Consider the following 16,500-nt stretch of genomic DNA (forward strand, 5'->3'; position numbering starts at 1 on the left):
ATGCCTTTGTGCACTGCCCTAATTGAACATTTTGGATAATTCCCAGGACTGAGATACACATTAGAACATTAGATTCACATTACAAATAAAGAACAGGGAGCAACTGTGCAGTATAATTGTATATTTGCCTAGTTTTGTTTACTTTGTTAACTGCACTATTTACTATGAGCAAGATACCAGAAGAGGGTTAAAAAGGGCGTTTCCCTCTAACACTAGGCTTCTGGCTGCTTCCACACATACATGAAAGCTGATCCGTCTATTGTTTACAAGCTATTTCAGATAAGGAAACCACTGATTACACGTTCTACACACATCAGTCGGAGCAGGCCACGAATGCCATTTCCGTATGTATTTACAGTGCTTATCAATGAATCATTGTGTATCGTTCTTACGACAAAAAGTGATTAAAACAAGTTTCCGAAAAACACGAGGAGCTGACCCTGTATGCAAATTTAATCGGAATATATAGTCTTAAAAAGATGTCAACTTCGATTTTTTTCTGACGTTTGTTCCTTGCGGGCCGCCGTAGCGTTCTTAGTTAAGGGAACCATGTGACTATGATGTCATCGGATGAGGAAGTACCTCTCTGAATAAGGGTGTACTGGGGGTGATGGCATCTTATAAAAAGGTAATATCATCGATAGAAAATTTGCTCTAGATAAGCCTATTTAGCTGTACTAATGCGATATTGATGGGTTTGTAGGGTTTAGGGGAGCGTTTGTGAGACGCGCTTATAAGTAAATATGTCGGGGCTTGGTGACTGTGCAAGCTGGGCTGTCGGGTATCACCGGCTGCATTGATTGCGTATTTGCTTTGTCCTCTTTGTACTCTTATTACTATTATACATTGATGTTCTGCCTGCGGATCTCAAGCCGATGTTAAACTACCACTTCCAATATCGCCGGCCGCGGAGCCCGCCTGGGGTTGCTGGGAGTGGTATGGCTGACGATCCGCGGTGCTATATAACAATACCCTCAGCGCTATGGAGCTTATATCGGGCTGTGATAGGAAACTATATTATCTTGGGGGAAGGATGTCCGATTCTAGGCCCTCAGCCCCTACTGAACTACAAATCCCGTCATTCCCGGGAGAGAATGGTGGGAATTGTAGTTAATCGGCACTGCAGTGGCGCAGTCTCAACACATAGGCATTGCAGCATATCCAATTGGATGTGGGGTCCTTTTTAAAATTGCACATTTATATTGCACTCACTACAGGCCAAGGGTGCTTGTGGGTGATACATGAAGCATTTGATGGTAATTATAATAGATATATATATATATATAATATCATTCCTTTCAGTGGAATGCTACTTGTCCACCACCAAATTTTAATTAGTATGGTAGTCACTTCACACCTGGCTCATCTCCTAGAACAGTTCCTAGCTTCCTGCCTTTTGGGGATGCTGGGAGTTGTGGTCCAACAAAAGGCAAAGGTTTGCCCTTTGCTCATAACAATTATATTTTATGAAACACTCCGCTTCAATCTCATGGAAAATAGGAACCCGTGATTTAAGCAGCAATAGAACAAGGCCAGTCCATTGGTGGCTTCAGTAGCTCATCCACTGATTTATTCACCTGTTCTCAAGTGATTATATCTGGAAAACCTGCACCGGTGGAGTCTTTAAATAACCCAAATATCTTGTTTATTTTAATACGCGTAAAAAGGTGTGTTTTAAGGAACTAGCCTTAAATATATATCGTCAGAATTTTAAGGTGACTGCAAAGGAATTTCTGTGGCCCAGGAAAGGTGGAGTCATTGCGGGTGCCAATATGTTAGTAATGGGATTTACTGGGTGCTCCTTTTTTGAAAAAATTGCACTGAGCAGGGTAAAAGAACTACCAGAGCACCCCAGTGCTATTCCAGGCTTCTAGTACTTGTTTATGCCCATGCCTGGCAATAAGATAAGATGGCGGTGCAGTGTTTTGTTTACATTTTGGTACATTTTTTTTTCTTAAAGTAGCACAGGCATGAGGAAAAAACTTGAGGGTTCGAAGCCTTTTTCAGCTGGATTCAGGCAAATCCAAATGTCTTGCCAAACTGAATTCGAACCCTTGAAATCACTTGACTTTAGGTCACTCGATTAAGGAAATCACAAATTCACTTGCGCTATATGTGCATGTTTTTCCCATTATCTTAATTTGGATATGCAATTTAGGGCTCAGATTTGGTTAGCGATTCACCTGAATCCCTCATGAAAGATTTGGGATTTGTCCAAATAAAAATAAAATGTGGATTCAGTGCATCTCTAAAATATGTAGTGATTGGATTCACTTGGGTAACTAGCAATTTGTGGATAGGTCAGGGCCTATTTTTAATTCTTATCCAGGCCTGGCTAACATACTAACTCTCAGTGAATCCACCTTTCCTTGTACTTTAAAACATGAATATAATTTAGCACATGAACATATGGAATTAAAAAAAAAAAACAAAAAAAAACCTGCTTCATGGAAAGACCCAACTAAGAGACTCAAGGGTTTTATATGGCCTTTTCTAGGGATTGTGTAGTCCATGGATGCCTGAAAACTTCATAGGATCTGCCCACACTCAGATGGATAGAATTGACCAATGTGCTGGGAAAATATAGCTTTGCTCCAAAGGCATGTACTAAGTGCTTTGTCAGTCCTCACTTAAGCCCAACAAAACAACCTGGTTAATGCCCCCCCCCCTCAGCCCAATACCTTTGTGGGTGGGAAAGCTCAAACTCACACTACTAGTTCCATTTGATTGTTCCTTCAATGCATTTTCAGATTAACTTTTTAATTATAAAGTGAAGTCTTTGTTTAAAGTGTAATCAATTGTTATAGCCTTTTACTACCTCTGGTATAATGATTTAACTGTGATCATTTTATTTTCTGGAATCAGCTTATATGAAACCATAACATTGAGACTTAATTAAGAAACAATTTATATAAACTCTAAACAGTAACTGGAAAAGGACTGAGATGGAAGGATTTTCATGTTCTCTTCAGCCACCAGTAAGAACTTTTATTTTTATCTTTTGATTTATTTATTTATTTATTTTTGTGAACAAAAACAATTTGATTTAGCTTTGTTTAGTTTTTTCTAATCATTCTTTTTATGGTTTAAATGTTTTGTTCTGTTTTCTTTAAAAATTTAAAAATAAGTCATTACAGGTATGGGAAATGTTATCCAGAATGCTTGGGACCTGAGTTTTTTCCTAAATGTGGAAGCTACTAAACTTTTTAAAAAAAAAAAAACCAAAAAACAAATTAGGATTGCTTTCCAAAGGGTTTGTTACCATCAAGTACAGGGTACTGACTTATTTCAGAGACTAGCGAATCAGTCAAATGTGAACAATTGTTTGAAAAAGGTGTTATGGCATATGGGATTGTCTGATTTTTGGAGCTTTCTGGAAAACCGATTTCTGCTTTATAGATCCCATACCTATATTTCCATGGATTGGATGCAAAAGTTTTATCCTAATACTTGGCAGTGCTTGCTATATTTTAGGGCTATGCCACACAGGTTGAATTCAAGCTTTAGGCACCTCCATGATTTCAAGCTCAGTATGAAGGAGGCAAAATGCTTGAATTTGATTTTTTTTTTTTATAGACTTTCATAGTAACTGCTCCAACCATGCCATTGCACCCACAGGTCACCACATGCTCAATCACAAATTTCCAGTTAGGAAAAGCTTGACCCATGGGTCCACTGACTGAATAGTTAGCATAGGTGTCTAAAAAGTGTCATATTCAAGTGGATTCCTACTAATCTGGAATTCTCAAAACAGTCATTCACCCCATGTGCCCTAGCTATAAGGCCTGTTGCACGTAGGGGTGTTCTGTCTGCCACTGCCCTTGGACAGATAGCAGCAGCAAATCATCTCCTACTACTACTGAATGGAAAGCAACCTATCAAACACACACAGAGTGGTAGGAGGCAGTGCATTTTCGGCCCATAGTCTACTTGATAATACTATGTGTGCTTTTAGTTGGACGCTTCTTATTCAGTTGTATTTAAAATAATGACAGGCATTTTGTGCACCATTGTTCTCTGCCTGAGAGACAGTGGATAAAGCACAAGTGTGTCATAGGCCTTATAGACTGTAAATTACAAAAAAGTGCCACAGCACACCACAGAGAATGTATATCACTCACATCAGTCCTTGCACTATTGGGGCATCCCACAATGTTATGTGACACACACTTCTGTTGATTACACCATAACACTGCTGTTGTCTGACTGTGCCTGGCACACAACATAATGAAATGCAAGTTTGATCTGGCTTCATCAATTCGTGGTTAAAGCCAAGATGTGTTGGTGTAATGTGGTTGGCTACCTGTAGCAGGCTATGGAGTCTGTTTATTGGGACAAATAACTTTTTTTCATACAATTTCTACATCTAAATGTGGCTTACAAATAAAAATGGTGGATCTCTACTTTAGAATAAAAATACAAAACAAGACAATATTCAGGTTGTCTCAGAGTATCAAATATATGCTAGTTAGTTATAACCTGATTTTCTGCTTTAATCAGTGGAAACTCAGGCATTTGAAAGGTTTTTCATCTAGGTCAAGGATGCAATCTTTTAAGGAATTTTTATTGTCAGTCATCTGCGGAAGAGCTCCTTTTAAGTTATCATCATCATTTTAGTATAATCTGGCCCATAAATATGTAATGGGCCAGTTTATAGGATCAAAATAAATTAAACTTTACTTGTTTATTATTAGCTTATTTTGTTAATAGCGTCAAGGACATACTGCTAAATAGTAATTTTAAGTATTTAGAAAGGCCTGTTGTGTGAGCACTGCTTTAGTGCACCAGTGTGGTCCTTTTGTAACCTGCCCAATATCTGTATGATTTTCAGTCGGATATTGGTCAGGCTGGCACACAAACTGTCTATTTAAAGGGCCAAGTCAGAAGCATTTCTCTTCCACTGGATGGTCACCTTTATTTCATTATTGTAGTATATCTCAAAATAAGTATTTTTGCGATGTGTATTAAGTGTAATAAATTTTATCAACTTCACTGTTTTCCTCCAAATTAAGAGCTTAGCTCAACATCTGATTACTATCTTCTTTCTGACTACACAATTTCAGACTACACAGCTTTAATCCTACTGGCTATACTCCTTTTGGTTATAGTCTGCAATAACCCATCCTCCAGCTAAATGCTGCTACACCCAAGGCATGCCTATGCAGTTTGGAGGTATACATATAATGGAAACCACAGTACAAAAATGCTTATTATGGGCAGTATTACAGTACAGTTGTGCTTGCATGTCAGGCAATTATTGCTTGGAAGATTAGCCATAATCAAGTGCACTGATATTGCCATTTAGATGTGGGCAGTGTCTGATCATTTGGTCCCTGGGCCAAAGCTTGGATAATAATTTCTTGGCTTTTGGGCAGAGGACCACATTAGTCCTCCATCTGACAGGAAATACAGACCTGCCAACCGATATCTGGCTGATATTCGCCCAGATATAGATCAGACAGGCCCATTGGCTGGCACTAACATGGACCAATAAGCTCCCAACTCTGTCTCCAACTTTTTTCAGCCTATGTATGGCTACCTTAACTCTGACTTTTACTGTAATTTACATCCTGCGCTACCACTGCTTCCAAACAGCTAAAAGGGCCACTGGGAAGCTGCCCTTGTTAGAAGAATTTCCCATTCTGGTGCACTTTTTTTTTTTTTTTTTTTTCCAGTACAGAGGAACACTGGCAGGTAGGCCAATGATTTTTACTTTTGCTGTACTTTAAAATTTGTTTTGCACAGACAAGCAGAATAATATTGTTTTCACCACTTCTCATGAATTTTTAGTGTCCGAGATTGTGGAATATGGAACTCACTGTGGAATTTTGTCCGGGTTGCTTACCCCATTTATTTTGATGATATTGCCAATTGTTTGAATATATTGGCAAACCTCCCCGGACAAAATTCCACAGTGAATGTGGTCTCTACTTCCTAATACACAAGTTACCTGAGATGTCACCATGTGTCCAGTTAACCAAGCACAATGACATCAATTCAGGGTATTTGCAACTGTAAACTGTATTGGTAATACAGATTGTAAATGTTAAGGCAGTGGCACACGGGGGGGATTAGTCATCTGTGATAAATCTTTGCTATTGCGGGCTACTAATCTCCCCAAAATGCCATCCCACCGGCAAGAATGTAAGTTGCCAGTGGGGTGGTATACGTGACGCTTCGGGTTTTCGGGCGACCGGAGCAACACGTATGCCATCCCACCGGCGATGTACATTCTGGCCAGTAGGATGGCTTTTCAGGGAGATTAGTCGCCCGCAATAGTGAAGATTTATCATGGGCGACTAATCTCCTTGTGTGCCACTGCCCTTACAGTATCAACTGCTTGCAATTCCCCAGAATTTACATTTTTTGATAAATTAACATTAAGCCCAATGTAGATGGTCTGTAATTAAGGTGAGTGGCTGGTACTTACAGGATTAAACATTTGTTAAAGTTTTAAGATGTAAATTGAATTTCAGTACACTAATGCTGCCCAATAACAATGCTAGAAAGACAGGCAAAAACATTTGGAACTCACAAAGGGCAGTGGTGCATCATTTAGGGGAAAAAGTTTAACTAGGACTGCTACAGGTATGGGATCTGTTATCCAATTAGCTCCATAATTACTGGAAGGCCATCTCCCATAGATTTAATTTTAAGCAATTAAACATTTTAAAAAATATTTCCATTTCTCTGCTATAATAAAACAGTACTTTGTACTTTACACCACATGGCAACTTTAGCAGCTGAGTTTTAGTTTTTTAAAAAAAATTTGACTTTTAGTATAGAGAAAGTAATTTGTATAGCAGCCAAAAAATCGCTGTGGTCTGCTTGATGTGCATTGCCCTGCAAGTAGGTGCAGACTCAAAACCTGTATGACTTCTCATGTGTGTATGTTTGGATGTATCATGGCTTACTTATAACCATAGTTATGGCAGCTGGCAAAACTTCCATGGAAAAAATAACTATTTTTGTAAATGTTTTTTTTATATTTATACCATATTGTCCCTGTAACGCATTATAAATTATTTGGTATAACTACATAGGTTAAAGGCAAAGGAAGAGTAAAAATCAGAAAGGTCAATGTAAATGCAGCCATAAACACTTACAGAACTGCTGTAACACCACATTTATTCTCTTCTGTTCTGTACACATGATCTTGTGTCAGACTTCCTGCTCTCTGAAAAATCCTTCAGGGCACAGCATGAGTTTGCTTAGTTTGCTCCTCTCTCCCCCTCCACTCTCTGCTGAGAGCTGTTCCCTGCCTGCATGCTGCTGCTGCCTGGAAGTGAAGTCAGACCAAGCTAAAATGGCTATGTTAAACAAACAAAGGGAGTTCTAGGGCTGTTTACTCTGGTATGGTGAAGCATTCTAAAGAATAAATAGTGTTCTAGCTTGCACTATTATGGCTAATCTATTGCAATGAAATGCCTGAGTAGCTTTCCTTCTTTTGAGTGCTTTTATTTCTGTACCAGACTGTTTGTGTGTGTGTGTGTGTGTGTGTGTTTATATATAGATAAGAATCTGTTTTATTATGGTAGTAAGGTTTATGGTTCTTAGGAATTCTTAGCTGTCTTCTGCAGCATACTTGCTAATTAACATATGACCTATAGTTCAAATCATTTTGGCCTTCATTCCTTTTTGGCATGCAAGTGTGTTAGACTGCTAAGTGGTTAGATCCTACAGCCAGGTTGTCTGCAGCCTTGAAGTTTACTTCTAGTAATCCTGGAGTATTTTCCTACTCCCTTCCTGTTTCCAGCCATGCTGGAATCATTGCTTCAGCAGCAATGGGATGCTCAATCAACAAATGAAGGTGCAGTGTGGAAGAGCTAAAGCAAAATTACCACTTAATATAGAGTTTTATAGAACATTGTTATAGTTGTGGTTTAGAGCATTATAATATGGTGTTTTAAGTTGAATAAGGCTGTAAATCACCAAATCCCTAAGGGCTCTGGCACACGGGGGAGATTAGTCGCCCGCGATTAACTCCCTGTTCGCGGGCGACTAATCTCCCCGAGTTGCCTACCCCTGCCATCCCACCGGCGAACATGTAAGTCGCCGGCGGGATGGCAGACGCGGCGGCACGATTTCGCGCAAATCGCCCCGCCGCGTCTGCCATCCCGCCGGCGACTTACATGTTCGCCGGTGGGATGGCAGGGGTAGGCAACTCGGGGAGATTAGTCGCCCGCGAACAGGGAGTTTTATCGCGGGCGACTAATCTCCCCCGTGTGCCAGAGCCCTTAAAGAGAACTAAAGATTAACTGGAGAAGTAGACTAGAAATGTTGTACATTATGTTTTGAGCTTCTGTACCAGCCCAAGGCACCCACAGCCCTTTAGCAGGGAAGATCTGCGCCTCCAAATTGTCCCTGTAGCCCCCCCATCTTCTTTTCTGCTGATTCCCTGCACATGCTCTGTGCTGCTGTCACTTACCTGAGCTTAGGGACCAACTCACAACATAATGCGTGTGTGATATATATATATAAATATAATATATAATATAATATGCATTGCAACAGAGTTATGTGACAACTTTGAATCAACTTGAATCACTGGATCATTGCTACTAAAGAGATGCTTAACCGTTAGGCTGGTTCAGTAAGTTTAGTGTATAAAATGTCATTTTTAACCATGTTCATTTTTAGGGTTTAGTTCTTCTTGAAAAGCAGTAGCTGTGATGTGAAGCAGCTGTATTATGGATGGTGGCAGGAGATGTTAGAGTAGTTTGCATATCATTGTTTCCATTATAAATATTCTTTTTTAGAAATCCAATTAGGTGTGTTCTGCTGATCCATGGTTTCTTTACATTCATTTGAATCGGATGTAAAGGATTTCTGTTATAGACCAATAGCTATTTTTATTACATTATTTAGTTGTCAAATTTCTGTTTTAACACTGTTATATTGTTTTCTTTGATACCTGTAACTTCATGCTGTAAGCTCCAGTGAAGCCTCTGTTACAAATTAAGCCCTGTTAAATGTACATATGCTATTGGGAGCTGATAAAACTTACGGTTTGTTGTTGTTTATGGAAACCCGCACAAGCATTTGGGTAAAAGCATTTGCACGGAGTACTAAAACTTAAGGTGACCAGATAAACCCTATAATGTTCCAAGTCCATAACTGTCCTTTACATTCTGTTAGGCAGCCCAAAGGGGGATTTCATTGCCATCAACAACTTTGAAGCTCATGACTTGTTAGGTATACAGGAGAAAAGTTTCTATCTGGTTTTATTTTAAGGAGCCAACATTACCTTAAAGCAGTGCTGTCCAACTGGCGGCCCACGGGCCGCATGCGGCCCGCGACCCCCCTCTGTGTGGCCCCCCACCTGTCTGGCTGCTTTGATGGCTTACCTTTGAGTAAGCATTAAATGGTATCAGTACTGAGATTAACTGGCCCCCTGCATGGTTCTCACCTCAGATTCATCCTGTAATCCCTCTGTATTGTTTAAACATGTAATCCCCTGTGTTTTTCACACCTTTTAATACCTGCATTGTTCACCCCCTGCAGTGTTCACACCTCAGGCTCAGACTGTAATCACTCCCATTGTTCACTTCTTCACACCTCAGACATAGGTACTGTAGGCAGAGTATGGCACATACAGCCATCATAGGGCAGGTAGAGTATGGCACATACAGGCAGCATAGTTCAGGGAGGGTATGGCACATACAGGCAGCATAGTTCAGGGAGGGTATGGCACACACAGGAAGGGTAGGGCAGGCAGAGTATGGCACACACAGGCAGGGTAGGGCAGGCAGAGTATGGCACACATAGGCAGCACAGGGAAGGCAGAGTATGGCACACACAGTCAGGGTAGGGCAGGCAGAGTATGGCACACAGAGGCAGCATAGGGAAGGCAGAGTATGGCACACACAGACAGCAAAGGACAGGCAGAGTATGGCACACACAGACAGCAAAGGACAGGCAGAGTTCTGCCTGTGTGTGCGCCATACTCTGCTTGCCCTATGCTGCTTGTGGGAGGTGAACCTAGCAGGGGTTTGTTATGGGAGTTTGTTAGCAGTTGGAAATAGCCATTAAATGGTCCCTAAGGTGTGTAATTATGTACTGGGGGTTGCTCTGCTATCCACAGGGGAGGAGGAGGCATATGGAATTTAAGGGTATATCTTAATATGACATAATTCTTTCACATATAAATGATGGTTGATATCCCCACAGTAAGAAGTGGGTGTGGTTTCAAAAAGGGGAGTGGTCAAAACTGGCTTCCATTAGCGGCCCTCCACCATGTATGCTAGAGAAATTCCGGCCCTCGGCACCGTAGAAGTTGGACAGCACTGCCTTAAAGGGGTAATGCAATTCCTCCTGGAAGTTTAACATACTTTTGGGGTCTATTGTTTATTTTCTAGCTAGAACAGGATTATACCCTGATAAAGGTCCTCTTTATCATTCTATATGTAGCTTTTCGTGCAAGTAAATTTGTTCTCTAAACTTAATAAACTCTGCTGCAGTGTGTTCTTTAATATCTTCAGTTCCTGTGTACCCTGGAAGTTCGCAGCAGTGATTTTGAGCTTGTGTTTATATTGCACTTCATGATCACTAGACACAGTAAGCTGGTTCTCCTGGTACTTTCTCCTTCTTCCAACATGTAATGGGCCAATTTCTCATAATAGTTTGAGGGCTGGATTATATTAAAATAATGTCTTATATTGAAGTCTATGGAACTTTTAAAGGAGAAGGAAAGGCTAATAAAGAGTTAATCTCAAGCTGCAGGCATACCTTCAGTTCTCTCAATAGTGCCCTTAAGTCTCCCCATATTTCTCCCGTTCAGATGATCAGAAGCCTCATAGGAAAAAAAACGCTGAGCTATGTAAAGAAAATTCCCACGATGCCTCACTCCTGCACCAAGACCAAGACCGGTGTACATTCTCAGTTAGTAAGACTATGAGGAAGCTTCCTGCTGATTAGCTCAGATCACACATTCCTAAGGGGGGGGTGAGTTCTTTAGCATTCTTGAGGGAGGGGGGAGAGCTGCATGTCTCATGTATCATGTATCTTTTGACAGAGAAGTCAGTGCAGCGTTTCTGTGAGTGCTTATGGCTGTACTTACATAGACCTTTCTGATAAAGCTTACTTAGTTTTTTCCTTTCTTTCTCCTTTAAGTAGATGGGGGCCCTACTTGTAAGGTAATGCACATTTATATATAATTAAAGGTTAGGCATTTTCCTTTTTATGGATTTACAGGCTTCTATGCATTGCACATCTATTGATGGCACTAATTTGACCTATTTTTTTTTTTTTAGTTCTTTAAAAGGCTTTTGTGAAGGACAACATTAAGCCGTCTCATTTAGTGAAGGTAGATTGGCTTTTGGGAGTAGCTAAAACAAAAAAAGTAAGGAATTAAGCTGTGCTTTTTTTTCAAGGGAAAGTGGGTTTACATGTATGGTCACACAAACACAATATTTGTTTAGAATAACTTGTAAAACTACTTATTTACAGTATAACCTCTAGTTTAAATTTTTCATTTTTTTTTTTTTTTTTTTTTTGAAGGGACCAGAAAAAGTGTAAAATCAGGGAAACTCGTTTTGCTTTGAAATACAGTATTTACTGTGTTAACAACAAGGGTTAAGCAGCGCAGAATTAATGTTACACTATGACCTCTATGTCAGTTGCATACATAGAGGAAAGAAACATGTTTTGTTAACTTCGGGACAAAATGTTTGTTAAATCTGGGAAAACAATATGTAAAATCAGGCAAAAGCACTCACTGAAATTCATTATAATTATAAATTATAAATAGGTGTGACCACAAAAAAACTTTATATATAAGGGTGCTTAAAACTGAGGTTGCTAATATTGGTGGCTTAATGTATTAATTGTAGCTTCTATACCATGGATTCTAGCAGACTGCACCCATTCCAATTAGAAGAAAGGAGGTTCCATCAAAATATTCGGAAAGGATTTTTTTTTTTTTTTTTTTACTGTGAGAGCGATGTGTAGTTGTGGAATTCCCTCCCTGAATCTGTCGTACTGGGTGATACATTAGAGAGCTTCAAGAAGGGGCTGGATGGTTTTTTAGGGATTCCTTCCCGACTCCAAGATGGCAATCAGACCAGTCCCTGGTGCAACTTTTACTTGAGTTATCCGCCATAACCCTGTATTACCTCACTTGCTAAAAAAAACATCCAGCCCCTTCTTGAAGCTATCTAATGTATCAGCCAGTACGACCGATTCAGGGAGGGAATTCCACAACTTTTTGGGATCTGTTTGGTGAGGTCACCAAATGAGTAGATATCTGCATGCCACTCGTGCACTGCACTAAATTGGCCTGATCGGATATTTATGCCCACAGCCTACAAAACCTAGTGGATGAGGATTGCATCATTGTATCAGTGCAGTACTCAACTGGCAGGATTTACAGACCTGCTGGCTATAGGATGTCAGTCTCTTAGGAGGCCCCCCATGCAGAAGCCAATAAGCAGCTTCTATTGGTCTGTGTGGCCGAATGTAGATAGCCTTTTTTTTTTTTACACAGCACAGGTATGAAATGTATTATCATACCAAGGTTATGGCCCCCCTCCTAGTAAATAATGCGTTACTTGTCTAAACTGGCTAATATGAACTATTTATAATGTTTTAAAATAGCTTCTTTGTACACAAAGTAAACTTACCGGTAAATATAAATCACACAATAAAAATGTAATACTGTCAGGATCAGAACCAAGTCTTTTTTGTCTAAGTTACTGTTACATATTTGTTTTTTTGGCTGCTTGAGAGGGCGCCCGCATTTGCTTTCATATGTTTGTAAAGTGCACCTGTCATGGATTTAGGTAGAAATGATGGTGAGATTTTGAAGGGCTGCCATTTAATGACTCGCTCTGCATGTTATACATTGTTGGTGCGTTGAGTCCCACACATGGAAATTCCCTTATACATAGTTTAATAACATTTCTATAAGGAATTTCTCATGACAGAATGTATAGGTTTCCACATAGAAAACAATAAAATATGTTTGTATTAAGCATAACTCTTGATTTCTTCTCCATTGTGCTCTGGTACAAGAAATGTTATTTGTCCTAGGAACTATGAGTTAAAATATGCCCTAAATATAGATGTCACTCCCCAGGCCTTTTCCTATAATCAGCATTAAAAAGCATCTATCTCAATTGCAATATAGTCTGGGAAATGCATGTCTTGTCTGATTTGACACACATTATATGATGTGTAAGGAAAGAATCTTAATTACCTTGAAAATACCTAATAACAATACAATTAAAATTAAATTTGGAGAATGGGAGTATTTTTTCTATTCTATCATCTGTCAATCCAATGGGTATGGAACCTGGGGGTTTCCAGATAAGGGATCTTTCCGAAATTTTGCTCTCTCTATACTTAAGATCTGCTAAGATATTAAATAAACCAAGTAGGATTGTTTTGCCTCTAATAAGGATTAATTATATCTCAGTTAGGTTCTGTTTTTTTTTTAATTACAGAGAAAAAGGGAGTATGATTTTAAATTATTATATTAAAAGGGAGTCTATAGAAGATCACCATCATACAGTTCAGGGCTGTCTGGGTAACTGGTATATATGTGTAAGAAACCATAAAGCTGAGGAGCATCTTGAGAAAGGCCACCTGAATGTTGACATAATAAATTCACCATTTATCTCTTGGCAGCACCAAGAGATAAACCTATTGCTATATATACCAGTGTGCACCACTTAAAAATAAAATGATATACTAGTTCCCAAACTCAAACCCCCCACCCCCAAAATTTGGATAGGTATGGCAAAGTTAAGCCAGGTTCCATCCCCACTGCTCATTTGGCAACTAAGGACACTGGGAATTTTATACAGCTAATCCTGGCATACACTAAGAATTCCCCCCCAAAAACTCAATACATTTGCTCTCCATGGCTGCATAAAATTCAGCAAGAGCACACCTGTTCTGAACTTAATCCTTGCCTAAACCCCCTTGCCACACTACTCTCTTTACCTAAAAGAACTTTACACACGAAACACCTTTGAACTTTTAAGTAAAATGAAATGCATGGCCTATATATGCAATCCTCAAAGCTACTTAAAACAAGTTTCACTCCCACGCCTCTCCGTCTGAAGCATATTTATAACTTCCTTGTGGGTGGCAAGGTGGCCTTTTCTTGTAAAATGCACCATACAATTGTTCCATTTTGTATACTTAATCTAATAATATTGTTTTGCTGATGTTTTGCTTGTAATTTGAGTTTTTTGCTTTTGTCGTCAGAATTTGTATAAGCATTTAAAGCATTAAAACAAATCTGCATTTAAATCATGCTACTTACCTTTGCAAGGTGCCCTCTGAATTACTTTCCTAAAAGGTACTGGCCCTGAGAATTTTATTCTCTCTGCTTTCCTTGTACTTTAATAAGTAATAATATCTAAATCATTTTGAGAGTGGGGCTGAAAATTAAAATATTGCGTCCACTAACCTCATTTGACAACTGCTGCACATTTATTGTGTGTAATTGCGCACACACAGTCTGAAGGCGCCCAAGCAAAATCTAGGTTCAGGGCTGGATCACCGGCTGGAGGTAGAATTTCTATTTTTTTTTCTACCTCCATATCTGACGATTCAGCCCTGAACGTCAGTGGAGGGTGGGAACGATCTTTCCTGTGACCAATGGTTGCACGAAAGATCGGAATTGCTACGTGTATGGCCACCTTAACACTTTTTTGTCTGAGTGTGCAAGCTTGAACTCATGCATGGTAGTTATAGCAGTTTTATACTGCTGATATCATGCTAACAGTTCAACAGCTTATAGGGCATTGAGACACAGCTAAACCTCCTCTACTGCGGGGGACTAATCTCTTGCAAATGCTTTTCCACCGACAATGTAAATCGCCGGTAGGAAAATATACACATTGCTTCAACTTTTTGAAATTCCCTCTTGAGGCAGCTTTGGACTGCTTTGGAAAGTAACCATACTGCGTATGTTTCACCACTGGGGATTTACATTTTAGCCTGTGAGAAGGAAACAAGGGAAAATTGTTACAGTAGCCACGATTTATCACAGGCAACAAATTGTCCCATTTGTCATTGCCCTTGAAACAAGAGTATCAGTCCTCTGTATAAAGAACAGCTACATCTTATGGAAAGTTTGTGTATTCAAAGCTTCAAATCTCCCTTTGAACAAATAAACTTGTTTGTAAAGGGAGAGGTGGGCATGAGTCCAGTGAGTAGTACAGGTATGTGATCCCTAATCCAGAAACCTGATATCTGGAAAGCTCCAAATTAAGAGAAATCCTTCTCCCATAGATTAAGCAATTAATAATATAGCAGTAGCTTGCACATGATCCTAACTAATCTGAAGAAATCCCTTATAGTGGCAACACAAATTGAATGATTCAAAAATTATTTTTTTTCTTTTGTTTTAGCAGACATAATTTACAGTGATCCAAATAAGAGAAAACCCTTATCTGGAAAACCCCAGGTCCTGCCTATAATAAGCTACAGACCTAAAACATGCTGTAGGTATATAAAAAGTTTGGGGAAAACATGTAAATAAGCCCTTAAAGCAGTAAAAAAAAGGGGAAAAGAGTAAACGAAATTAAATGATTGACAGTTTCTTTTCACATGGAATTTGATAGGAGTGATTACATGTTGGCACGGACATAATTGGAAAAGTCATTTAATATCTGGCTATAAAGATGACTATGTGTGCCTGCATTAGTACTGGGCCTTTTGCTACTTCTAAAAAGAAGTATCTTTATATGTATTTCTCATTGGCATAGAATCAAAGCGCTCGTCCGTCGAATGCCTTCTCTTTGCACAGTAGTACCAAACAAGTCCAATATGGTGGTTTAATCCACAAATTCATTAACGTTTCGTTTCTTACAGAGATTGCATTTCATATGAGGCCCAAATCAAATTCTTGAAATGTTTCAGTTACAGGGAAACATGGAAACTTAAGTCTCATGCAGCGCCGTGCAACTTGAACTATAAAATGTGGCCTTGATGAAAGAGAGATGCTAAGGTTCTGTTATATTCACTGAAATAGCTGGAAGCAGCTGCCCCCGGTATCCCGTTCAGCAAAGTCGCTTATATTTTCTATATTTGTGATATAGTGTGTGCAAGTTTAGATCGAAGGCAGGATGAAGACTTAGTGGCAAGCGCAGCTGCGCTTTGGCAGGAGGGTACAGCTGTCAATATATTCCTCTAGGGGGTAACAGTGACAGTTTTACAACTTCAATTTTTTTTATATCACTTAAATGTTCAGAGCTTTTATTTTATATAGTGCCAACTGTATCCTCAGCAATTTACAAGACTGCAACACAGTAGAGATCTAAAACATTACATAATACATTACCAACATGTCAGTGGCATAATGTTGCAGCAAACTTTAGGGTAAGCAAGTTTTAGATCTAAATTATGTAAGTATATACAAAGGCAAACTAATTCTAAAGAAAGGTCTTCTATGACTTAACCACTTAAGGTGGCCATACACGGGCCGACTATAGCTGCCGATATCGGTCCCTTGGACCGATTCGGCAGCTAATCGGCCCGTGTATGGGG

General features: G+C 39.4%; 1 protein-coding gene across 15 annotated transcripts in view; it reads left to right on the plus strand.

Moving 5' to 3' along the window:
* The first annotated feature begins 240 nt into the window (after window positions 1–240).
* The window catches only part of btrc (beta-transducin repeat containing E3 ubiquitin protein ligase), a 101,865-nt gene continuing 85,605 nt past the window's right edge, over window positions 241–16,500 (plus strand). For 3 of the 15 annotated variants that reach the window (XM_012966576.3, XM_012966577.3, XM_012966578.3), the window contains exons 1-2: window positions 319–344; window positions 2,927–2,978. In XM_012966576.3, the coding sequence (XP_012822030.1) occupies window positions 334–344; window positions 2,927–2,978 (63 nt within the window). In that variant the 5' untranslated portion in view covers window positions 319–333. Of the gene's footprint in view, window positions 345–393; window positions 629–2,865; window positions 2,979–16,500 lie in introns of those variants that run through there. The other 12 variants (XM_012966585.3, XM_012966580.3, XM_012966579.3 and 9 more) reach the window with 12 other exon arrangements.

Source organism: Xenopus tropicalis, chromosome 7 (genome assembly GCF_000004195.4).
Source record: "Xenopus tropicalis strain Nigerian chromosome 7, UCB_Xtro_10.0, whole genome shotgun sequence".
NCBI lineage: Eukaryota > Metazoa > Chordata > Amphibia > Anura > Pipidae > Xenopus > Xenopus tropicalis.